Source organism: Bos mutus, chromosome 27 (genome assembly GCF_027580195.1).
Source record: "Bos mutus isolate GX-2022 chromosome 27, NWIPB_WYAK_1.1, whole genome shotgun sequence".
Lineage (NCBI taxonomy): Eukaryota > Metazoa > Chordata > Mammalia > Artiodactyla > Bovidae > Bos > Bos mutus.
The window spans coordinates 7745448-7769949 of NC_091643.1; the positions used below are offsets into that span (position 1 = coordinate 7745448).

General features: G+C 44.4%; 1 protein-coding gene across 3 annotated transcripts in view; it reads left to right on the forward strand.

Annotated features, from left to right (window-relative positions):
• Positions 1-1158: 1158 nt before the first annotated feature.
• The window catches only part of INTS10 (integrator complex subunit 10), a 33693-nt gene continuing 10349 nt past the window's right edge, over positions 1159-24502 (forward strand). The window contains exons 1-13 of one of the 3 annotated variants that reach the window (XM_070364256.1): positions 1159-1661; positions 2383-2450; positions 5010-5113; positions 5862-6001; positions 7906-7987; positions 8456-8596; positions 9162-9333; positions 9794-9963; positions 10726-10859; positions 19246-19399; positions 20759-20841; positions 21854-22006; positions 23397-23505. In XM_070364256.1, the coding sequence (XP_070220357.1) occupies positions 1533-1661; positions 2383-2450; positions 5010-5113; positions 5862-6001; positions 7906-7987; positions 8456-8596; positions 9162-9333; positions 9794-9963; positions 10726-10859; positions 19246-19399; positions 20759-20841; positions 21854-22006; positions 23397-23505 (1639 nt within the window). In that variant the 5' untranslated portion in view covers positions 1159-1532. The remainder of the gene's footprint in view (positions 1662-2382; positions 2451-5009; positions 5114-5861; positions 6002-7905; positions 7988-8455; positions 8597-9161; positions 9334-9793; positions 9964-10725; positions 10860-19245; positions 19400-20758; positions 20842-21853; positions 22007-23396; positions 23506-24502) is intronic. The other 2 variants (XM_070364257.1, XM_070364258.1) reach the window with 2 other exon arrangements.

Consider the following 24502-nt stretch of genomic DNA (forward strand, 5'->3'; position numbering starts at 1 on the left):
TGCCGTTTGTAGAATGGTACCTGTGAGCAACATAGCAAAACAAAAGAATCCCAACCTTGACAGATTCGGTAAGGTTGGCGCTTTACATGGTGTTGCAAGGCCTGGTCCTCTTGGTGCTTTCCTCTAAAACTAACTTGATAATTCACCACTAACTTTACAATTGTTTTTCAGTTATTATAATTAGGAAGTACCTATATTAGGCTTCACACATAACCATAGCATTGCCTGAGAAAAATACACAACCTGAAGTTGCTAGTTACATTTTATTCAGGGACCTTATTGGGGACCACAGCCCAGGAGATGGCCTCCAGCTCTGCAGAACTGCTCCAAAGAGCTAAGGCAGGCGTCAGGATATACAGGAGTTTTTGCTGAAAACAAAACAAAACAAAAAAACAAAACACATTGTTAGACCCAAGACTCTGGGCTCATTGAAATTACTCTTCAGATACACATCTTTAGTAGGGACAGTATGCTTTTTTTTCTCCATCCTAAATGCCCCTCCAGGGGCACTAATATAAGTCCGGCTGGGGGTACTGGCAGACAATATGCATTGTTTATCGGAATGGCAGGCGACATCCCCTGTCCACAATAGTGACGTATATATTCATATTTATTTAACATATCTATAACTTTTCCATGTATCAAGTGTAATTTTTTTTTTCAAACAGATCAGTTTTGAATCCCTAACCTTGGTTTTAAACCCAAAATATCAGTGGTACTAGAACTTGCTTAAACTTTTGTATATAGACCCTGGATTGAAAACCAAAGGAAGGTTCACAACCCAAATTTTGGCACATTCTTCCTGTTCGGCAAATAAATACTGCTTCCCCCGGTTCCTAAGTGCGGCTTCCCTTCCCGAGAGCACGGGAGACTGTTTAGTTTTGATCTGGCGAAAATGACATCGATCCCGGCTGGAAAGGATAATTAAAACAGCTACTTTCTGCAGGTCATAGGTCCCTAACACTGTAAACCCGGGGCGCCAACAGGTATAAACGACTCAGTAGCTCCCAGCCCGCAGCCAAGCACTGGCAAAGCGTTCACGCTGCAATAGCTCAAGAAACGCTCGCGGGAGAAACCAGAGAATAAAGGCGCGGCGGCAGTGACACGTGGCCGAGCGGAAGGTCCTAACAAGCAGCCCGATCGCCGCCGGGACCGCGGGACCACAACCCGCGCAGACCTTTGGGAGCGTCCACTCCGCCGGTGACCCCCGGCCGAGGGGCTCCTGGCACCGCCCTGGGCCCACCCCCGCCTTTCCGGCGTCTTGTGGCCGCCCGGGCTGCGAGCGCGCAGGCTCCTCGGGGGCACGGGGGTTGCGCCCCGAACCCGCGGACAGGCTCCCGCTGCTCCGCGGCCTCGGAGACCGGGACGCTCCAGGGGAGCTGCCCGCCCGAGGCCCCGCCAGGCGCAGGCGCGGAGGCCGCCCGCAAACCCGGAAGCGCTCGGTGCGTCCCGCGCCGGCGTAGTAGCGGCCCCGGCGGCGGCCAGGCCCGCGGCGTCCCCAGCCCCGAGGTCCGGCGGGCTCGGGCCGCGTCATGTCCGCCCAGGGCGACTGCGAGTTTCTGGTGCAGCGAGCCCGCGAGCTGGTGCCGCAGGACCTGTGGGCCGCCAAGGCTTGGCTCATCACGGCGCGCAGCCTCTACCCGGCCGACTTCAACATCCAGGTGAGGCCGGGCGGGCGTGCGGGGGGCGCGGCTCCCACTGACTTGCGCCCCCCAGCCTCCCATCCTCCCCGAGAAGCCAGCCTGGGGACTCCGGGTCCGGCCGGCCGGGCTGGGGCCACGGGAGCCTCAGCTGCCCTGCAGCCGGGCCCGCGCCGGGTGCCGCGGGGGAAGGGCCGCCCGCGGGGGCGGAAGCGGGATGGGGGTGTCCTGGGTGCCTGCGCGGGCGAGCTGGGGCGCGGGGTGCTGACCACAGGAGCCCACCTGGGCGGTGGCTGTGTGAAGGGGGGAATGCCGCGGGTCTGCAGTCACCGCCGCTGTGCGTAAAGGTATCAGAGTAGCATGAACCGCAGAAACCTACACACCGTTCCCGGGAACCCGATGATGAAGGCGGCGGCCTATTGGGCGCCGGCGACCTCGGATCCCGTGCCTGCACTAACCTGGGCCCGGGTTGTGAGCGACCGAGCCCTGAGGCTTCATTGACCGGGTGTTGCCCGACCCTAGGACCTCCAGGGGCGGGACGGGGCGGGCTCTGAGGGTCTGTGTCGCCAGGTGATGCTCGACCTTAGGACCTCCAGGGACGGGGCGGAATGAGGGGGTGGGGGCCTCTGATGGTCAGTGTCAGCAGGTGGTGCCAGATCCTAGGCCCTCCAGGGGTGGGGACGGTGGAGGAGCAGGCCGGGAGCGGGGCAGAGGGCCTGACCCCGCCCCGGCTGTGTTGCAGTATGAGATGTACACCATCGAGCGGAATGCGGAGCGGACGGCCACCGCCGGCAGGCTGCTATACGACATGTGAGTGGGGAGCTGCCCCGACCTCCTGGGGTGGGGAGTTGATTTCTGTCTGTCGAAGAGGGAGTTGCGGGGAGGTCTGAAGTTCTGCGGGTCCGGTACCTAAAGCGTACTTTTTCATGGGTCTAGGCCTTCCGTTAGCTGCAGAGAAGTCTAACTAGGTCTTGTTCTTGTTAAAACTCTTCTATTCAGTCATTTATTTTGGAAATAATACACGCTCTTCTCAGAAGTTTAGACAGTACTGAAGCATAGAGAATAATGAGTGGAAGTCCCTCCTGGCCTCAGCACACACACCACACATGAGTAGGTTCTGGGGGAGCGGTGGCCGCAGTGAGCGCTACTGCTCACCCACCGCGATGGACCCTTTTCCAGGTCAACATGTAAAGATCTGTTTAGTTCTTTTTCACGTCTGCAGAGCATTTCACCCCTCTTTTATTGGGGGACATTTAGGGAGCTTCCAGTTGGTTGAGATTATATTCAAGAGTGTCAGAAAGTAATTTTGTACTCAGGTTTTGGTGTTTTTCTTTAGATTCTTCAACATAGGTTTGCATAGTCAAAGGGTGCGTGGATTTTAAATTTTGATGTACTATCAGACTGCTTTCCAAAAAGTGCCATTCCTGTTTACATCTCCATGGCCAGTGTGTAAAAGTGTTGCTTTCCAATAGCGTTGCCAGCACTTGGATATTATCAGTCTTTCCATCAGCTGTTAATTTTCGCCAGTGCCACAGGAGAAAGGGCTTCCCCAGTGGCTCAGCAGTAAAGAATCTGCCCACAATGCCGGAGATGTGGGCTCGATTCCTGGGTTAGGAAGATCCTCTGGAGGAGGGCATGGCAACTCACTCCAGTATTCTTGCCTGGAGAATCCAATGGACAGGGGCGCCTGGTAGGCTACAGTCTATAGGGTCGCAAGAGAGTTGGACACGACTGAAGTGACCAAGCACTCATGCGCAGGAGAAAACAGCATCTTGCTATTTTTAAAAACGTGTGTTCAGTATATTACTAGTAAGACTGAGTATCTTTTCAAATGATATTTGGCTATTCGTATTTTTTCTATGATTTGCCTTTGCCCATTTTTTCTTTCTGAATGTTGAGCTTTAAGCCAACTTTTTCACTCTGCTCTTTTACTTTCATCAAGAGGCTTTTTAGTTCCTCTTCACTTTGTGCCATAAAGGTGGTATCATCTGCATATCTGAGGTTATTGATATTTCTCCCGGCAATCTTGATTCCAGCTTGTGCTTCTTCCAGCCCAGCGTTTCTCATGATGGACTCTGCACAGAAGTTAAATAAGCAGGGTGACAATATACAGCCTTGACATACTCCTTTTCCGATTTGGAACCAGTCTGTTGTTCCATGTTCAGTTCTAACTGTTGCTTCCTGACCTGCATATAGGTTTCTCAAGAGGCAGGTCAGGTGGTCTGGTATTCCCATCTCTTTCAGAATTTTCCACAGTTTATTGTGATCCACACAGTCAAAGGCTTTGGCATAGTCAATAAAACAGAAATAGATGTTTTTCTGGAACTCTCTTGCTTTTTCCATGATCCAGCAGATGTCGGCAATTTGGTCTCTGGTTCCTCTGCCTTTCCTAAAATCAGCTTGAACATTTAGAAAACTAAGATCATGGCATCTGGTCCCATTACTTCATGGGAAATAGATGGGGAAACAGTGGAAACAGTGTCAGACTTTATTTTTTGGGGCTCCAAAATCACTGCAGATGGTGATTGCAGCCATGAAATTAAAAGACGCTTACTCCTTGGAAGGAAAGTTATGACTAACCTAGATAGCATATTGAAAAGCAGAGAAATTACTTTGCCAACAAAGATCTGTCTAGTCAAGGCTATGGTTTTTCCAGTGGTCATGTATGGATGTGAGAGTTGGACTGTGAAGAAAGCTGAATGCTGAAGAATTGATGCTTTTAAACTGTGATGTTGGAGAAGACTCTTGAGAGTCCCTTCGACTGCAAAGAGATCCAGCCAGTCCGTCCTAGAGGAGACCAGGCCTGGTGTTCATTGGAAGGACTGATGCTGAGGCTGAAACTCCAATACTTTGGCCACCTCATGCTAAGAATTGACTCATTGGAAAAGACCCTGATTCTGGGAGGGATTGGGGGCAGAAGTAGAAGGGGATGACAGAGGATGAGATGGCTGGATGGCATCACTGACTGGATGCACATGAGTTTGGGTGAAATCCGGGAGTTGGTGATGGACAGGAAGGCCTGGCGTGCTGCGATTCATGGGATCGCAAAGGGTCGGACTGAGCGGCTGAACTGAACTGAACTGATTTTTTCTTTGGGGAGGTTTTTTTTTTTCCTTGTTTGCTTTTCAGGAGTGCTTTACATATTATGGTCATTTGTCTTTTCACTTGTTATAAAAGCTTAAGTCTATTGTAAGGACCCTCATTTTTCTTAGTTTTTATTTTTATATCTTTATTTTGGTTTGGTTTATCTATGTATTCACTTGGGATAAAAAAAATGTGTTTTTCTGTGATGCTACTGTTTTTACTTTCTTTTTTGGATGCTATATAGAATCTGACATTTTAATTTAATGCATTCGTTTTTAAAAATAGGTTTGTGAATTTCCCAGATCAGCCGGTGGTGTGGAGAGAGATCAGCATTATTACCTCAGCATTAAGAAACGATTCACAGGATAAACAAACCCAATTCTTAAGAAGTAAGAGCAAAGTGATAACGTAATAGTGTATAACTTACTACTTCCAGAATGTCAAATTGTCTGTAGTAATTTCACACAAAAAAAGCCACATCTGTGGTATTGGTACCCATGTATGTGTTTTGTTCTTGGCCTCTACAGATGTCACTTGGTCCCTTGAGCATTTGCTTAGAACCCTTTAAATTTATTAATGGATGTGGATATTAGCCTGGGAACTGAATATATTTTCACAGATTCTGCAGTCATCAGAAAGCATATGTAGATTATGCAGACCTCCAAAGAACAGGAGAGAATCTTTTAGTAATTTATGACCTTTCTCATTGACCTTCATTCTGTGTTGGGTGCCATAGCCAATCCAATATTTCAGATTCTGGACGAAAAAGGAAGTAGATGGTTCACGCCATTTCAGCTGATGTGCATGCTTTTTATCTCAGCCGGCAGCAAGCACTGTTGTGACCCTTCCCAGACGTCATTCTTCTCTTCTAGATCCAGTGCGGCCTCCAGATATTTCGCGGTCATTCCACAAACATCTTATGCCCAACACCCTGACCTGGAAGCCTTCCGGGTTGTGGGTGAAATCCGCAGTAGCAGTTCTTTTACTTAATGAATCCCAAAGATACTTCACTTATATACTAAGAAGCGGTTCTTCACTCAGTATATCCCATTCTGTGCATGACGACGCCTTCTGTCCTCTTTCGCTTCTGCATTTTCTTTCTGAAAGACTTCACAAAGTGAAATGTATTGTGTACAGGTTTATTTGAAACTCTTCCTGGGCGAATCCAGTGTGAAATGTTACTGAAGGTTACGGAACAATGCTTCAACACTTTGGAACGTTCAGAAATGCTGCTTCTACTTCTGAGACGCTTCCCTGAAACCGTGGTGCAACATGGGGTAAGATAAAGTTGATCAGTGGAGTCACAAGTACGTTTAAAAGCTAGAATGTGTGTATTATTCTAAAGTAGATTATTCTCATTCTGAGGAGTGCCAGGAAAGATTGAACTCAAATCAAAGGAATCCTTGTTGGTAAAGCTAGAAGGATGTCACTGTTACCGGACTCTGAAATTCCAGTAGAAATTGTCTTACCAGAGTAAGGAAATAAGCACCAAGCTATGACAGTGCTTTTATTGTTGTTGCTCTTGTTCAGTCGCTCAGTCGTGCGTGACTCTTGGAACCCCATGGACTGCAACACTCCGGGCTTCCCTCCTCCATTATCTCCCGGAGCTTGCTCAAACTCATGTTCACTGACTCGGTGACGCCATCCAACCATCTCATCCTCTATCATCCCCTCCTCCTCCTGCCTTCACTCTTTCCCAGCATCAGGGTCTTTTCCAGTGAGTCCGCTCTCATATCAGGTGGCCAAAGTGCTAATTATTTTCAATTTGTAAAGTATAGTAGAGTTTTTTAAAATAATCTATTTCATAGTTTTCAACTCTGTGTTTGAATTTAAAGGCGCGCCATAGTTGGTAGTGTGAACGGGCACATTCTTCACATGGTTTTGCTGTGTGGTCACTTTTTCCCTGCTCTGCCCTTTCCTCATACGTCCAGTCATTACTGAGTGTTGTTGGCAGACACTAGTCAGTGTGCGGTCGCTCCTGGAGGTGGACAGCATCCTGCTTTGCAGCTGCGTTCGTCACTTCCCATCGCCTGTAATGGAGAGCTGGGCTTCAGATGATTAACTCTTAATTCAAACCCTTTGGCTTATTCTTTCTGGCTCCACTTTCCTGGCTGCTGCCCCGGTTAACCTTCTCTGTATCTCTGTGTGTTAGTTTCAAGGGGCTGCTGTAACAAAGTACCAGAACCTGGGTGCCTTAAAACAACAGGAATGTATTCTCTCACAGTCTCAAATCAAGGCATGGCCAGGGCCGTGCTCCCTGTGAAGGCTTGGGGAGGACTCATGCCCACCTCTTCCTGGCTCCCAGGGCACCATCAATCCTTGTTGTTCCTTGGCTCTTGGCTTCATCATCTGGTTCCCACCCCTGTTGTCATCTGGCCATCGTCCCTGTGTCTGTGCACGACCTTATAAAAACACCAGTCATTGGATTACAACCCACCCTGATCCCGAATGACTTCATCTTAACTGATTACCTCTATGAAGACCTTTTTTATAAGATAAACATGCAAGATCACATCCTGACGTTCTGAGTGGACATAAATTTTGCAGGGGGCAATGTTCAACCTAGAGTCCTCCCTGACTTTAACTTCGGGCCTCGTGTAATCATTCACAGGGTAACCCCTCCTCTCACCCCATGTCATCAGGTTGCAGGGAAGACAGTGTGGAGGTCTTGGTGGGTTTGTGCAAGCCAGCTCTCCACTGGGCTAGGGTGTCAGAATGGGACGGTGGCCTGCAGACCCAAACCGCTCTGTCCTACCTAGTCCAGGATGTGCGACTGGCTACTCCTGGCAACTCTTGCAAGTGCGAAGTTTTGTCTACATAATACATCTTGGTGTAGGGAATAAAGTCAGTTTCCGAATTTCTTAGAAAAATCTCTTCATCTCTGTTATCATTCTGTCTAACTCCAGTGCTTCCATTAAGTTTTTTAGACATTTGATTGGTGTTTTAATTTTACTGGTTCAGAGGAGAATAAGATGACAGATGAACGTGGGATTCCCTTCCGGGCAAGGTTGCTGATGGATTCTCTTGTTTTCTAGTCTTTAAAGTGAGAATTCTTGTTTCTCAGGGAAGTTTGAATATACAAACTATGTTGTAAATCAGTAAATCAGATGCACTGTTTCTTCCTGTAATTTGGACATCTGAAACTTAACACGTTTAAATGATGAGGTGTGTTTTGAAACAGGTTGGCCTTGGGGAGGCACTCTTAGAGGCTGAGACTATTGAGGAACAAGAATCTCCTGTCAACTGCTTTAGAAAATTATTCGGTAAGAAAAATTGCATCTCGTATTAATTCCTTATGCTCAGTAGAATGTGCTGGGGGTGTCATTTCAGAAATAAGGTCATTTGTAGAAAGCAAAGGAATTCTTCATATTGTGGGATTTAAATCCTTGTTAATTTTTTTGGTTCAGAAAGCATTTTAAACAACTTCTAAATTTTTGTTATGTAATAGTTAATACCTCTGAAAGAATACATGTAACCATGTATTGGGGTGTGAATAATAAGAAATAATAATAAACACCTGTCACTCGTGATGTAGCGTCTTCGTCTCCTTGCTGACTCCGTCCACTAGCGTCCCTCTACATTGCAGTTTTCAAATAACTGTGCCATAAGGGAGTTCTTTTCTTCCTATCTACTTTTGGCCAAGTGAACTAAAAACTAAACTTGGTTTTTGCCAGAACCCAAGAGCAGCCAAACAGCTTAATCAGTTTTTCCTCGTTTTTCCTTCTCAACAGTGTGTGATGTCCTTCCGCTAATAATTAACAACCATGACGTTCGGCTGCCTGCCAATTTGCTGTATAAGTACTTAAACAAAGCAGCTGAGTTTTACATAAATTATGTTACTAGATCGACTCAGATAGAGAATCAGCATCAAGGTAAGTGGGAATAGCTTGCAATTTATTTTTTTGTCCTTTTTCATTTTGTAAAATTTCCAGCTCAGAAATCCCTCAGTGTTTTGATTATTCTCCTCTGGATATGTACCAGTTTGATAGTCTTTTTAAAAGAGGGTTCCTAGAAAACAAACACTACGCTTAAGAGAGAAGACTTTTCTGGAACCAGCTTTACCCCTCGATTGAAAGAGTGAAGCTGCTGAACTTGTAAGGTTAGCTTCGTACGTGGACCCAGCTCACAGGTCCCTTCCTGCTCCCCCAGGGGTGGACACAAGCGTGTTGAGGTTCTGTGTTCTTGCCTCTTGCATGGGAAGTCAGACCTTTTTTTTCTCTATTAAGTACCAGCCACATAAAGAGTAAGTAGTGAGGTATCCATGGCGGTCCAGTGGTTAAGACGGCACTTCCAGTGCAGGGGGTGAAGGTTCAATCCCTGGTCGGGGAACTGAGATCCCACATGCTGCGGGGCATTGCCAAAAATAAATAATAAAGGCTTTTTTTTTAAGTAAGTAGTCACATTAATTAATTGTAAATTTTTTTTTTCACATCTCAGGTGCTCAGGAAACATCTGATTTAATGTCACCGAGCAAACGTAGCTCTCAGAAGTACATAATAGAAGGGCTGACAGAAAAATCGTCCCAGATTGTGGACCCTTGGGAGAGATTGTTTAAGATTTTGAACGTTGTTGGAATGAGGTGTGACTGGCAGATGGATAAAGGAAGACGGTAAAAACGCATTCATTTCCAAGACTGCACAACAGATCATTTGATAGCATAATCTCTAAAAAAGCAAAATACTTTTTTCTAGAAGCATATAGTATGTGGGTACACCTCTGTCAGGGGCGGTTCTGTAACTCTCAGTATTTATGCAGGAGTGTAGTTTTTCACTTCATTAAAAGATTCCCAGGGGAAGCATGGTCTCTTAAGGTGCTGTTGAGTCTGAGTTCTCCTCGGTGCTTAGAGGAAAGAGAACTTACTTGGCACATTCGTGTCAGGAGCTCTTGTCCTGATGCTGCTCTGATTCAGAAGGGGAATTTGCCTCCATCTGCAGACAGTGGACAGTAATTCTACCTGCCCAGAGCCACGTCTGGTAGTTGTAACGGTTCTATGGGCACTTTTCTCTCGTAGACGTTTTGCTGACAAGCTCAGAGTAATTAAATAATTTTTGTTGTCCTTCATCTTTCAGAAGCTATGGTGACATTTTGCATAGAATGAAGGATCTCTGCAGATACATGAACAACTTCGATAATGAAGCTCATGCAAAATACAAAAACCAAGTGGTTTATTCCACGATGCTGGTCTTCTTTAAGAACGCATTCCAGTATGTCAACAGCATACAGCCATCTCTCTTCCAAGGTTGGTTTAAGAATTTTAGAGTGTCCCGGACCACTGGCTTCGTTGAGGGTGGTGAAGACGATGAAAATATTCACCTTAACATTGTTCTTGGGTCCAAGTAACTGCCAGTGCTTTTATGAGTTGTTGGTTTTTATGTATGTTTTCACTAAAAACTTCTGTATCAAAGGATGTGTGGTATTCGAAACTAAATACAGATATTGAATGCCTCTTTTTAAAAAGCAGCAGATGTAGCAGAGTGTTGACTTAGGTTTCACAGTAAATTCTCAACAGACAAAGATTTTTAAAAAATAATATGTATGCATATCAAGTCTAGAGAATGTGAAAAATAGAAATATCACAGGGTGAAATACCCATGATGCTTCCAGTCTAACATAACTCTCAATTTTGCATATTGCCTATAGTATTTCGTACATTTAGATTATCTTATATGTTAGATTATCATATATTTAAATAATGTATGTGTATCTTTGTAGTTTTTCTGTTGTTGGTAGTTCTGTGCTTTGTGATCATTGTAAAAAACTTGGTAAATAACGTAAGAACGAACACAAAGAAGGAACTTGCTTTGTCCACCGAGAGAGACGTTTATTAACAGTCGGGTGTATACCTGCACAGTTTTTATTTCTGTATATGTTTGCTTATTTGTTTAGCTAATTGAGACGATAGTGGTCATATTTTCACACGGTACTTGAGTAGGTTTCCTCTGGTATTAAGTGCTCTTTTCCTCCCGCATTGTAAGTGTCGATCTTTCCGCTCCATCCGCAGGTCCCAACGCCCCGAGCCAAGTCCCGCTGGTTCTCCTGGAGGACGTATCGAACGTGTACGGTGACGTCGAGATCGATCGCAGTAAGCACATACATAAGAAGAGGAAACTAGCCGAGGGAAGAGAAAAACCCATGGTAATTCTCTCAGATAGAATTATTAGCAGATGACACGTTTACGGTTTGCCAGACACAGGTCCCCTTGGTCACTGCCTGCTCCCTGCTCCCGCTCCGGCGCCCACAGCGTCTTCCCTTTTTGTAACGTGAACCAGACGTCCCTTCGGCCACTGACGGCTTCCCTCCACTCTCAGAATAAAATCCCAACCCTCTCCTTTGGCTTCAGAGCAGGCACGAGCAGGCCCCCGTGCTGCAGACCCTCCGGCCGCCTGCGGCCCCTTCCCGGCCTCCGCCCAGCTCACGGCCACCCCTCTGGGTCCCGCCACTCATCGCTCAGCCTGGATGTTCTCCCCGCTGAGGCTGCCTCCGAATGGCCCTCCGTTTTCTCTCTTTTTTCCTGTATTTTAATTCTGTGTGGCCCTTAGTGAGGTCTGTTCTTAAGTTTTTCCTGGTTGGTTGCCTTGCTGTCCGTGTCTCTTTACCGGAGCACAAGGTCTTTGGGGCTGTCAGCAGCATCTGTCTTGCCCACCCCATGTCCTGGGCCTTTGGTGCCGGGGGGCTCCACTGTGCCCTCCCCGGGGTGGGTGGGTCCAGGCCTGGGACAGCTGTTGAGTGTCCTGGCCCTCGCCTGTCGTGTGCGAACCAGCAGGCTCTGCTCGCACGCTCCAGACCCCAGTGCGCCCCACCTGATATGGGTCCAGCCAGCTCTGTCTGTCACGTTGCGGCAGGGAACACACAGATTATATGTTCATACGTTAAGGGCCCTGGAGGCCCCTGAGCTCAGCTCACATGTCTGTTTTATTCAGTGTTTGTTTTTTAGTAACCCAGCATCTAAAACGTGGGCGCTTTCTCATCACAATCCAGATGGACGTCCCTTTACTGGTTGATGTCTTATGACGCTGGTCCCTGGGGGCGGCCACCCCTGGAGTGGGGTGGACGTTCTGCCCGAAGCCGGAGTGCCTGCTCACGTGACCGGCCAGGCGACTGGAGGTGGGGGCGGGGGAGGGTCCTCCCGCCCGCACACACTCGTGTGCTTTCCCCGTGGTCAGGACTCCGGCCTCAGAGTCTCCTCTCAGAATGTGCTTTTGTGTTCCTGTAAATTCTGCATACCATCTGGAACTCCATACCGACCCCCTGCATCTGAGGTCCCTTCCGTAAACCCCTGATCTCATTTTGAGGCAGGAACGTATTCCATGAGCTCCGACCCCCTGCATCTGAGGTCCCTTCCGTAAACCCCTGATCTCATTTTGAGGCAGGAATGTATTCCATGAGCTGCCACAGCAATGAACGCACTGCTCGTGTTTCTCTGTCTCACTAGATTGCCCACCTGTGAACGGGAGACGACCCTGGAGAGCCAGGATGCCCAAGAGATAGGTTTTGGTTTTGAAAGAGATTGAGGAGCATGTCATCACTGACGGGATAAGGAGATGAAGCTAAATAGTGTGAGGCGGGGAGGGTCCCTGGATGTCAAGGAATGCGGAGAAAGGTGGGGAGTGGGAGGGGAGTGCCTTTTTTTCCAAGATTCGCTTAAGGAGTAGAACTTTTCTTTTTAACTACAGTTGATTTACAATGTTACGTTAGTCCAGAGGTACCGCTTTAGGTTCTTTTCCATCCCAGGTTTTATAAGGTACTGAATATAGTTTCCTGTGCAATATAGTGGGTCCTTGTTGGTTATTCTATGTATAGTCGTATGCATGTGTGAACCCCAACCTCCTGATGCATCTCCCCCACTTTCCCCTTGGTAACCGTAAGTTTTCTGTGTCTGTGAGTCTGTCTTGTAAGTAACTTGTGTCATTTTTTAGACTCCACGTACCGGCGATGTCTTCCAGTGTTTGTCTTTCTCTGACTTGACTTCACGTGGTGTGATGATCTGCAGGTGCATCCACGTTGGTGCGGCGTTACTTCATTCACACACGCTCTAGTGTGCGTGTGTGCCACGTCTTTTTCTTTATCTGCTCACCTGTGGACGGACACTTAGGTTGCTCCGTGTCTTGGCTGCTGTGAATAGTGTTGCAGTGAGCGTTGGGGTGCATGCATCTTTTCAGGTGGAGGTTTCTCCAGATACATGCCCAGGAGGGGGATTGCTGGATCATACGTCAGTTCTGTTTTTAGTCTCTTAAAGGAACCTCCATACTGACTGCCATAGTGGGTGCACCGATTTGCATTCCCACCAGCAGTGTAGCAGGGTTCCCTTCTCTCCACACCCTCTCCAGCATTTATTGTTGTAGATTTTTTGATGATGGCCGTTCTGCCTGATGTGAGGTGATACCTCATTGTCGTTTGGTTTGCATTTCTCTAATAATTAGCATTGTTGAGTATCTTTTCATGTGCCTGTGGGCCATCTGTATGTCTTCTTTGGAAAAATGTCTTTTTAGGTCTTCTGCCGGTTTTTTGATTGGGTTGTCTGTTTCTCTGATATGAATTATACGAGCTAGCTGTATATTTTGGAGATTAATCCCTTATCGGTCCCACTGTATACAGATACTTTCTCCCAGGCCATTGGCGGTCTGTCTGTTCTGTTTATGGTTTCCTTTGCTGCACAAAAGTTTGTAAGTTTGATTCGGTGCCATTTGTTTATTTTTGCTTTAATTTCTTTTGCCCTGGGTGACTGATCTAAGAAAATATTAACTGTGATTAATGTCCGAGAATGTTTTGCTTATATTCTCTTTTAGGAGTTTTATGGCGTCATGTGTTAATATATGTCTTTAGGCCGTTTAGACTTTATTTTTGTGTATGGTTCAAGGGAGAGTTGTAACTTCATTGATTTACACGTACCTGTCCAGCTTTCCCAACACCATTGCTGAGGAGACTGTCTCTTCCCCACTGTATATTCTTCCCGCCTTTGTTGAAGGTAACTGGCTGGAGGCGTGTGGGTTCATTTCTGGGCTCTCCGCTCGCGTTCACTGAGCCGCATGTCTGCTTCTGTGCCGGTACCAGGCTGTTTTGTGCTACAGCTTTGTAATATTGGCTGCAGCCTGGGAGGGTATGCCTTCAGCTTTATTCTTTTTCTTCGAAATTGCTTTAGCAATTCTGGGTCTTTTGTGGTTCCATATAAATTTTAAGATCATTTGTTTTAGCCCTGTGAAAAATATCATAGGTAATTTGATAGAGATCACATTAAATCTGTAGATAGCTTTGGGTAGTGTGGCAATTTTAACAATAGTAATTCTTCCATTCCAAGAACATGGGATATCTTTCCATTTCTTTGAATCATCCTCAGTTTTCCTTTATCAGAGCTCCCAACATACAGCTATTTCACCTCCTTTGTTAGGCTTATTCCTATGTTGCTGGGGTTTTTGTTTGTTTGTTTTTGGTATGATTTTAAATGAGATTCTTTTTTTAACTTCCTTTTCTGATATTCCATAGTTAGTGTAAAGAAATGCAACAGATTTCTGTCTATTTATCTTGTATCCTGCTACCTCGCTGAATTTGTTAATTAATAGTTTTTGTGTGCAGTCCTTAGGGTTTTCTATATATTGAGTATCATGTCATCTGCATAGAATGACGGTTCTACCTCTTCCGTTCCAATTTGGATGCCTTTTATTTCTCTTTCTTGTCTGATTTTTATAGTTAGGATTTCCAGTGTTGAATAGGTGTGGTGAGAATGTTGCAAATGGTCTTGTTACAAATTTAAGTGGGAAAGCTCTCAGTTTTTCACCATTGAGTATTATATGGGCTGCGGGTTTGTTGTAAATGACTTTTATTACATTTGAGATATGTTCCCTCTATACCCACTTTGGTGAGAGTTTTCATCAAGAATGGACGTTGAGTTTTATCACATGCTTTTTCTGCATCTGTTGAGATGATCATGTGGCTTTTGTCTTTTCTTTTGTTAATGTGTATGTTACATTGATTGATTTGCATATGTTGAATCATCCTGTGACCCTGGGATGCATCCAGCTTGGTCATGGTGTATGATCCTTAATATGTGTTGTTGCATTCAGTTTGCTTGTATTTTGTTGAGGATCTTGCATCTGTATTCATCAAAGACACTGACTTGTAATTGTCTTTTTTTGGAGTGTCTCTGGTTTGGTATCAGGGTAATGCTGGCTTCCTAGAATGACTTTGGGAGTGTTCCCTCCTCTTTAGTGTTTTGGAGGAGTTTGAGAAGGATCAGTGTAAGTTCTTTTTTGTATGTTTGGTAGAATTCCAGAGTGAAGTCATATGGTCCTGGACTTTCGTCTGCAGGGAGTTTTTTTGTTTTGTTTTTTTTTTACAGATTCTATTTCATTTCTAGTGATCAGTCTGTTCAAATTGCGTTTGTTCTTGATTCAGCTTTGACAGGCTGTATGTTTCTGGATGTGCGCCCATTTCTGTAGGTTGTGCAATTTGTTGGTGTGTATTCATGCCAACAGGATGTCTTCATGGTATGTTCTTAAGGTTTTTTGTCTTTCTGCTATACTGGTTGATATTTCTCTTCCTTCATTTCTTGTTTATTTGGGTCCTCTTTTTTTCTACTTAGTGAGCCTGACTGAGCTTTGTTCTATTTTTTAAATGAGGATTGGGTATATTTAGCTGAAATATACGTACTTTTTTTTATTGAAGCATATTTGATTTACAGTGTTGGATTCATTTCTTCTGTACAGCACGTTGACTCAGTTACACATATTTTTTCAGATTCTTTTCCAGTATGGTTTATCACAGGATATTGAATAGAGTCCCCCGTGCTGCACAGCAGGACCTTGTTGTTATCTGTCTCCTGTATGTGACACGCATCTGTCAATCCCACACTCCAGTCCTTCCCTCCCCCAGCCTCTCTCCTGAGAGCCCAAGTCTGTTTTTGTTTCATAGACATGTTTACTTCTATGTATTTTTTAATGATCTCAGTGGGGTAAAAATCTACAGGGAGAATTTAATTTGGGTCATTGAATTAATAACAGTGACTTTGGTGGAATAAAAGATTCAAGAAATTTTCAGGAAAATTAAGCGGAGCTGTTTTACCTTTACTTGTTTTCAGCAAAAAGTCTGACCATGCTCAGTGGCATTTACAATAGTGGCCTTTCCCCGAGGCCCTCTTCTTTATTCATTATATTATTTGAGATGAAAAGCAAGTTACAAATCTTTACTATTAAATAAAATGAGTAAGTGCAGACAAAAGGACTCCTAGCCAGATGCCTTGCACTGGGTGACTGTGGAGAAGGTATATGCAGTGAACAGAAGCTCACTTTTAATAAGTCAGTTTCTCTCAGTTATTTCTCAGAAGACTCAGGCTTTAATTTTTATTCCACTGCACAACAAACTGTGTTTTGGAAGCAAATTAAATAATGTCACCTATTGGAAAAAAGTAAACTATAAAATAGGTACTACTTAATTAAGCTGTATCCCTAAACATAATAATGTAGGTTTTGGCTTTTATAGCATTAATATGTTTTTAAGTTATTAGAAGTTCTAAGTCTGTAGCTTTACTCTGAAGCTGCCATAACCTTAGTATTTTATCCTTAGTATTTAGCCTTACAATTTTATCATCAGAAAACCATAATTTTATTTTTTAAAATTTTTTTAAATTTTATTTTATTTTTAAACTTTACATAATTGTATTAGTTTTGCCAAATATCAAAATGAATCCACCACAGGTATACATGTGTTCCCCATCCTGAACCCTCCTCCCTCCTCCTTCCCCCTATCATCCCTCTGGGTCGTCCCAGTGCACTAGCCCCAAGCATCCAGTACCGTGTATCGAACCTAGACTGGCAACTCGTTTCATATATGATATTATACATGTTTCAATGCCATTCTCCCAAATCTTCCCACCCTCTCTCTCTCCCACAGAGTCCATAATACTGTTCTATACATCAGTGTTTCTTTTGCTGTCTCGTACACAGGGTTATTGTTAGCATCTTTCTAAATTCCATATATATGCGTTAGTATACTGTATTGGTGTTTTTCTTTCTGGCTTACTTCACTCTGTATAATAGGCTCGAGTTTCATCCACCTCATTAGAACTGATTCAAATGTATTCTTTTTAATGGCTGAGTAATACTCCATTGTGTATATGTACCACTGCTTTCTTATCCATTCATCTGCTGATGGACATCTAGGTTGCTTCCATGTCCTGGCTATTATAAACAGTGCTGCGATGAACACTGGGGTACACGTGTCTCTTTCCCTTCTGGTTTCCTCAGTGTGTATGCCCAGCAGTGGGATTGCTGGATCATAAGGCAGTTCTATTTCCAGTTTTTTAAGGAATCTCCACACTGTTCTCCATAGTGGCTGTACTAGTTTGCATTCCCACCAACAGTGTAAGAGGGTTCCTTTTCTCCACACCCTCTCCAGCATTTATTATTTGTAGACTTTTGGATCATGAGCCATTCTGACTGGTGTGAAATGGTACCTCATAGTGGTTTTGATTTGCATTTCTCTGATAATGAGTGATGTTGAGCATCTTTTCATGTGTTTTTGTTAGCCATCTGTATGTCTTCTTTGGAGAAATGTCTATTTAGTTCTTTGGCCCATTTTTTGATTGGGTCATTTATTTTTCTGGAGTTGAGCTGTAGGAGTTGCTTGTATATTTTTGAGATTAGTTGTTTGTCAGTTGCTTCATTTGCTATTATTTTCTCCCATTCTGAAGGCTGCCTTTTCACCTTGCTAATAGTTTCCTTTGATGTGCAGAAGCTTTTAAGTTTAATTAGGTCCCATTTGTTTATTTTTGCTTTTATTTCCAATATTCTGGGAGGTGGGTCATAGAGGATCCTGCTGTGATGTATGTCAGAGAGTGTTTTGCCTATGTTCTCCTCTAGGAGTTTTATAGTTTCTGGTCTTACATTGAGATCTTTAATCCATTTTGAGTTTATTTTTGTGTATGGTGTTAGAAAGTGTTCTAGTTTCATTCTTTTACAAGTGGTTGACCAGATTTCCCAGCACCACTTGTTAAAGAGATTGTCTTTAATCCATTGTATATTCTTGCCTCCTTTGTCAAAGATAAGGTGTCCATATGTGCGTGGATTTATCTCTGGGCTTTCTATTTTGTTCCATTGATCTATAGTTCTGTCCTTGTGCCAGTACCATACTGTCTTGATAACTGTGGCTTTGTAGTAGAGCCTGAAGTCAGGTAGGTTGATTCCTCCAGTTCCATTCTTCTTTGTCAAGATAGCTTTGGCTATTCGAGGTTTTTTGTATTTCTATACAAATTGTGAAATTATTTGTTCTAGCTCTGTGAAGAATACCGTTGGTAGCTTGATTGGGATTGCGTTGAATCTATAAATTACTTTGGGTAGTATACTCATTTTCACTATATTGATTCTTCCAATCCATGAACATGGTATATTTCTCCATCTATTAGTGTCCTCTTTGATTTCTTTCACCAGTGTTTTATAGTTTTCTATGTATAGGTCTTTAGTTTCTCTAGGTAGATATATTCCTAAGTATTTTATTCTTTCCGTTGCAATGGTGAATGGAATTGTTTCCTTAATTTCTCTTTCTGTTTTCTCATTATTAGTGTATAGGAATGCAAGGGATTTCTGTGTGTTGATTTTATATCCTGCAACTTTACTAGAATCATTGATTATTTCTAGTAATTTTCTGGTGGAGTCTTTAGGGTTTTCTATGTAGAGGATCATGTCATCTGCACACAGTGAGAGTTTTACTTCTTCTTTTCCAATTTGGATTCCTTTTATTTCTTTTTCTGCTCTGATTGCTGTGGCCAGAACTTCCAAAACTCTGTTGAATAGTAATGGTGAAAGTGGGCACCCTTGTCTTGTTCCTGACTTTAGAGGAAATGCTTTCAATTTTTCACCATTGAGGATAATGTTTGCTGTGGGTTGTCATATATAGCTTTTATTATGTTGAGGTATGTTCCTTCTATTCCTGCTTTCTGGAGAGTTTTTATCATAAATGGATGTTGAATTTTGTCAAAGGCTTTCTCTGCATCTATTGAGATAATCATATGAGAAAACCATAATTTTAAAAATAAAAATTGAATGCATGAAAGGATGAACTTTTATATTATCTTTTAATACTGTTATTTTATATTATATTGTGTTTTAAAATTGTTAAATTCAAAATATTTTAGTATACTCATGATCATATCCTTTGATATAAAATTCATACAGTAATCAGAGTTGTCATCAGCAATAAACATAATAATATTCAAATAGTGACTATTTCCAACCCACTCCATTACTCTTGCCTGGAAAATCCCATGGACGGAGGAGCCTGGTAGGCTGCCGTCCATGGGGTCGCTAAGAGTCGGACATGACTGAGCGACTTCAGTTTCACTTTTCACTTTCATGCACTGGAGAAGGAAATGGCAACCCACCCCAGTGTTCTTGCCTGGAGAATCCCAGGGACGGTGGAGCCTGATGGGCTGCAGTCCATGGGGTCACACAGAGTTGGACACGACTGACGCGACTTAGAAGCAGCAGTGACTATTTCTGTAACTTTAATCGTGTTCTTCACATTCTCTGAGCAGAGTTCAGATGACGAAGACTGTTCAGCAAAAGGAAGGAACCGTCACATTGTCATCAACAAGGCAGAACTTGCTAACTCGATTGAGGTGTTGGAGAGCTTCAAGCTTGCCAGAGAGAGCTGGGAGCTGCTCTATTCCCTGGAATTCCTGGACAAGGGTAAGGCGTACTTGTCCCGTTGGGATATTTCAGTTTTTATATGGAATCATCACACCAAAAAAGACTCATTATTCTACTCGAAATGTCAAGTCACTAATGGCTAAGTAAACTGATTATGGTAGTTCACACGTCTTAGGATCATTTTAATCAGAGTTGGGGTGGAGTGGCAAGGAGAGTTTTTGGCCTTTTAAAACTTATATTACTGGACTTTTTCTTTGCTTGCAGGGTTTGTTCTGGGCTTTCAGTTGTTCTTTCCCCCTGTGTTGTATCTTCCTCCAGCCACACGTACTAAGGTTACAGGAGTTAGTGCTGTTCTGTCTGCATTAATTCCATTGCCTGAATGTGAAAAGCTCAAATTGCAAACCCTGCAGGAAGCCTGTTTTGATGTAAATAAGAGGGAGTTTCTCTGTGTAATATTTGCACTAGTTTGTATTTCAGCGTTACTTAGAAATGACTGGCACTTGGCTAACCAGCATATTTTTCTGTGCTTTGGGATCAAGACCCTGACCTTCCTTTTGGCCAGTGGGCATCGGTCCCTGGCTGCTTCTGTCACGCGCCTCTCCCGATGCTTTGTCTGGCATGTCGTCGTGTTTTCTAGAAAGCATCGCGTTGCCCAATTTGTCCTTGTCACATCTAGAGTTGTGAACAGGTTTGTGACCTTGTCACATCTAGAGTTGTGAACAGGTTTGTGACCTTGTCACATCTAGAGCTGTGAACAGGTTTGTGACTTTTGGAGGGGATTTTTTTCTTTAGTTATAGGTAGGCTTTTTAAAAAATGAATAAAACTCTTAGTGTCATGTGTTGATTATTTTAACTAGGTGAAAGCAAAGTAGCTTAAAAGATAAACGAAGTAACGTGTGAAAAGCACGTTGAACAGCTCTTAGCACATGATATGTACTTAGTGAGTGTCAGTGCCTAATAATATTTCTTACGTATTACTGGTAAGTATTCTTTCTCAGTTGTTAAAGAATCCACCTGCCAATGCAGGAGATGCAGGAAACCCAGGTTCCATCCCTGGGTCAGGAAGATCCTCTGGAGAAGGGAATGGCTACCTACTCCACTGTTCTTACCTGGAGAATCCCATGGACAAAGGAGCCTGGCAGGCTGCAGTGCATGGGGGCACAGAGTCGGACACGACTGAGCGACTGGCACCGTCACTGTGATTCTGCCCTAACTTTACCCTCTGATTAAAAGTCCAGACCAAAATAAATTAAAAAAAAAAAAGTTCAGACCAGTGTTTTAGGAATCAAAGTCTAAAGTTACATCCATGTCTTGATAATTTGTCTCTCTGACTGTTGTTCTCTTGATGGGTATGATGTTACATATCTTTGATAAATTTGTCTTTGAATTCTTGCTCAGAATTTACGAGAATTTGTTTGGCTTGGAAGACGGATACTTGGCTCTGGCTGAGAATCTTCCTCAACGATATGATCATCTATCAGGTAACGTGGGTTTATAAGTGCCTGTGTGCAGACAAGACTGTGATCCCCTGAGCGCATCTTCAGCGTGGAGGAGTGTGTGCTCCCTCCCGCTCTGAAGACCAGCACCCTGTCTTCCCTGGCGGGGCCTGTGCTCCACTATCATCTCAGAACAGCTCCCAGCGACAGGCCTGCGTCTCCTGTCACGTGTGGCGTGGCCGGTCACACCTGTCTGTAGACGTCAGAGTTTACTTTTCAATGAAAGTCGGGTCCTGCTCAGCCCCCTCTGCTCTGGTGGAGCCTGCCGCCCGGCTCTGCTGTCCTGGAGCAGGACCTGCCCAGAGGAGACAGAGGACTCAGTCCCAAGACAGAGGGGCTTCGGGCCTCCGTTGTGAAAATGGGCCGGTTGCTGCCTCCAGCCTTCATGGAGGAGAAATAGTCAAATATTTATAAGGAAAGAAAGGAAGTGAAGTCTCTTAGTCATGTCCAACTCTTTGTGACCCCTTGGACCGTAGCCAACCAGGCTCCTCTATCCATGGGATTTTCTAGGCTAGGGTACTGGAGTGGGTTGCCATTTCCTTCTCCAATTTATAAAGAAACGGCATATCAAAAATGTACTTTAATCAGAGAGCTTGTGTTATTTTATTTCCTCTCAAGAATTAAGACCAGAAAGAAAAATCTTTGTGTTTATAAGGTACCTCCATACAGATCGTCACTGGCTTTAACTAAGTGGGTTTGATCCTGTTGCTGAGTCTCCTTCCCCTTCTCACTTGGTTCAGCAGAAGTACCTGATTTGGAGTCGCTTGCTAGTGGCTCTGGAAGGTTTTATTAGTAGTAGTATTCATTTACTTGTTCTTATTCATTTATTTATTTTACTTTGTATTGATCTTAAAAGGATGTAAAGATCGTTTGCGAAGATGCATATCATAAAAGAGTACTTTCTCAGGACAGCTTATGAAGGCACATGGAATCTAAGAGCAAAAAGGAAGTTGTTTTTCTGATGGCTGTGTTTCTCTTGCTGTTGCGACTTTCTCAGGGTCAATATAAGAAGGCCATCGCCAGCTTGCACCACTTGGCAGCTCTCCAGGGATCACTTCCTCAGCCACAGATCTCGGGGCAGGGCACCTTGGAGCATCAGAGGGCACTCATCCAACTGGCCACCTGCCACTTCGCTCTAGGGGACTACAAAGTGAGTCCTGGGTGCCTGGCGGGTGTGGGGACCCTCCTGGGCGCCCTCGGCGACCCTGGGCCTTCCTCTCTTTCCCAGAGTGGCTTTTTAATTCCATGCATATTTACTTGAAACTTGCTCTTTCTGCCTAGGTTTTATTACCTGATCTGCTGGTGAAAAAGAACAGTGATTCTATTTTATTTAATTTCCTACTTTCCATTGCGTTTCTGTCTTATTTAATTTCCTACTTTCCATCGCGTTTCTATCTTATTTAATTTCCTACTTTCCATCGCGCACCTGAAGTCAAGAGATGGGTATTGAGGAATGGTGGCATTTGATTCTGAGTTCACTCTTGGCCCCACTGCTTAACTGGCTCTCTGTCTACCTCCAGAGTTTTAAGTTTTTAACTGCCCAGATGCCCACCTCTCGAAGCTGGAGCCTCAGGACCCTGTGGCCATGGGTGGTTCTGGACGTGCTGGAATGCCAGCCCCTCAGCCCAGGTGTTAGCTAGGGCTTGAGCAGCTGAGCCCCGGGGTCATCTGCTTCCAGCTCTGAGCAGCCTTACGAGTATTTTCTGGACTTGCCAAGATACGAAAAAGGCTGGGAAGCAGGGATTTAAGATTGCACGTCCTCGTCTGTAAAATGAAGGTAATAGGAGGGTTGTGCCTGACACACAGGAAATGCTCCCTCCGCGACCCTGTCACTCCTGGAGTTTGATGGGGGGACCGAGGGTGACACCCGCTCTCTGTGAGTCGAGACCACCTGTTCAGTGGGGCGTGGGGGCCGCCTCTCCTCCACTAGTGCGTCATCTGTCCGGTTTCACACCCGTCTTCTAAACCACGCCCTTAGGTGACTCTCCAAGGCCAGTGCATAGCCGTCCCCGCATCTTTCTCTCCTCTGAAAACCCTTCCTTCTCTTTTCTACATATCAAACCCTCCCGGCTTTAAGGCTTACATCAGGATAACCGTCCAGCCTAAAACTCCTCCTGCTGGTTTATTACCCTGTGTGTGTTTCTGCTTCATTTTAAATTGTGCTCCTTTACCGCCTGTCCCGTTCTGTTCATTTCTCTACGCAGTGAGCTAGTAAATGTCTTTAAGACAGGGCTGTACTTCTTTTGGACTCCACGGTGCTGTCAAACGCTTTAGTAGTTCAGTTAATACTCAATTAGTTTTTAAGTTTTGTTCTTTTGTTGTTTAACAGCAGACAGTGGGTCCGTGTTCCCTGAAAGGTCTAGTGCATGGATTTAATCTGAGTTATTTTTCCGTGTTCACTGTCAGGCAAGCGGCAGTGACCACTGCTCCCCAGCCTCTGTGCTCAGGTGGCCCGCTGTGTGCTGCAGAGACTGTAGTTACGGAGGCATGCTTTCCATCAGAAACTCACAGTTACTTCCTTCTGGTCTCATCTTCTTCAGATGACGTGTGAGAAGGTCCTTGATTTGATGTGCTACATGGTCCTTCCCATCCAGGATGGAGGCAAGTCCCAGGAGGAGCCCTCCAAAGTAAAGCCCAAGTTTAGAAAAGGTACAGTGGCAAATCCTAGTTTTATTTTCTAGAAATAGCTTTAGAACCCACCACTGGGAGTTTTTTTTTGAAATAGTTCCTACAGTTCCTGACAAGGTGACACCCTGAGGTCTGCAGAGTTGGCAAGATGTGTAAGAAGCAGAGTGCTCTCCAGGCTGCTCTGGGCTCTGGGTTCACAAGCAGCTGTGCGTCTGTCCTCCTTCAGATATTCTCTTCCTTTCCTGAATGTGCTCTCTTCAAAGAATATCAGAGAGCTCCTTTTCCAATCTTTACCAATTCCAGGAAACTTTGTCATGATTAGTGGAGAAGGATCGCTCAGCGTATCTCAGGCTGCTTTGAGCTTCACTCCAAATTGCTCATTTGTTGAAAAATTACATAAGTTGAGCTGTGATGCTTCACAAGAAAGGAAAAGGGCCCCACTGTCCGGATCTCAGTTCCGTCTTAGAGGTGGAAAAAGATGCGCCGTCAAACCCAAGCCCAGTAGAAAACAGGGAGTGATAAAGACAAGACCAGAGATCAGTGAAATAGAAACAAATGGAAGGAAACTAATAAAGCCAAAAGTTAATGAAATGGATGAACCCCTAACAAGACTGACCAGAATGACAGTGATTGCAAATGACCAGTATCAGGGATGGAAGAGGGAAGGAACATCACCCCGGATCCTGCTGAAATCAGGGCAGTAAGAGCATAGGTTGTAAATAACTTTATGCCAATAAATTCAGCAATTTAGATGAAATGGAAAAAGTCCTTCAAAAACACAGCTTACCAGAATGGACACAAGATGAAATAGAAAATCAGAACATTTTTATATCTATCAAATTTGTCATCAAAAACTTTCCCACAAAGAAAATTCCAGGTCCAGTTGGCTTCACTGTGAATCCTGTCAAGCATTTAGGAAGAAATAACTTCAATCCTGTATGTAGTTTTTGAGAAAATAGAGGAAGAGAGAACACTTACCCTTCAGTTTTTAAGACCAGCATTAACCCTAACAGCACAA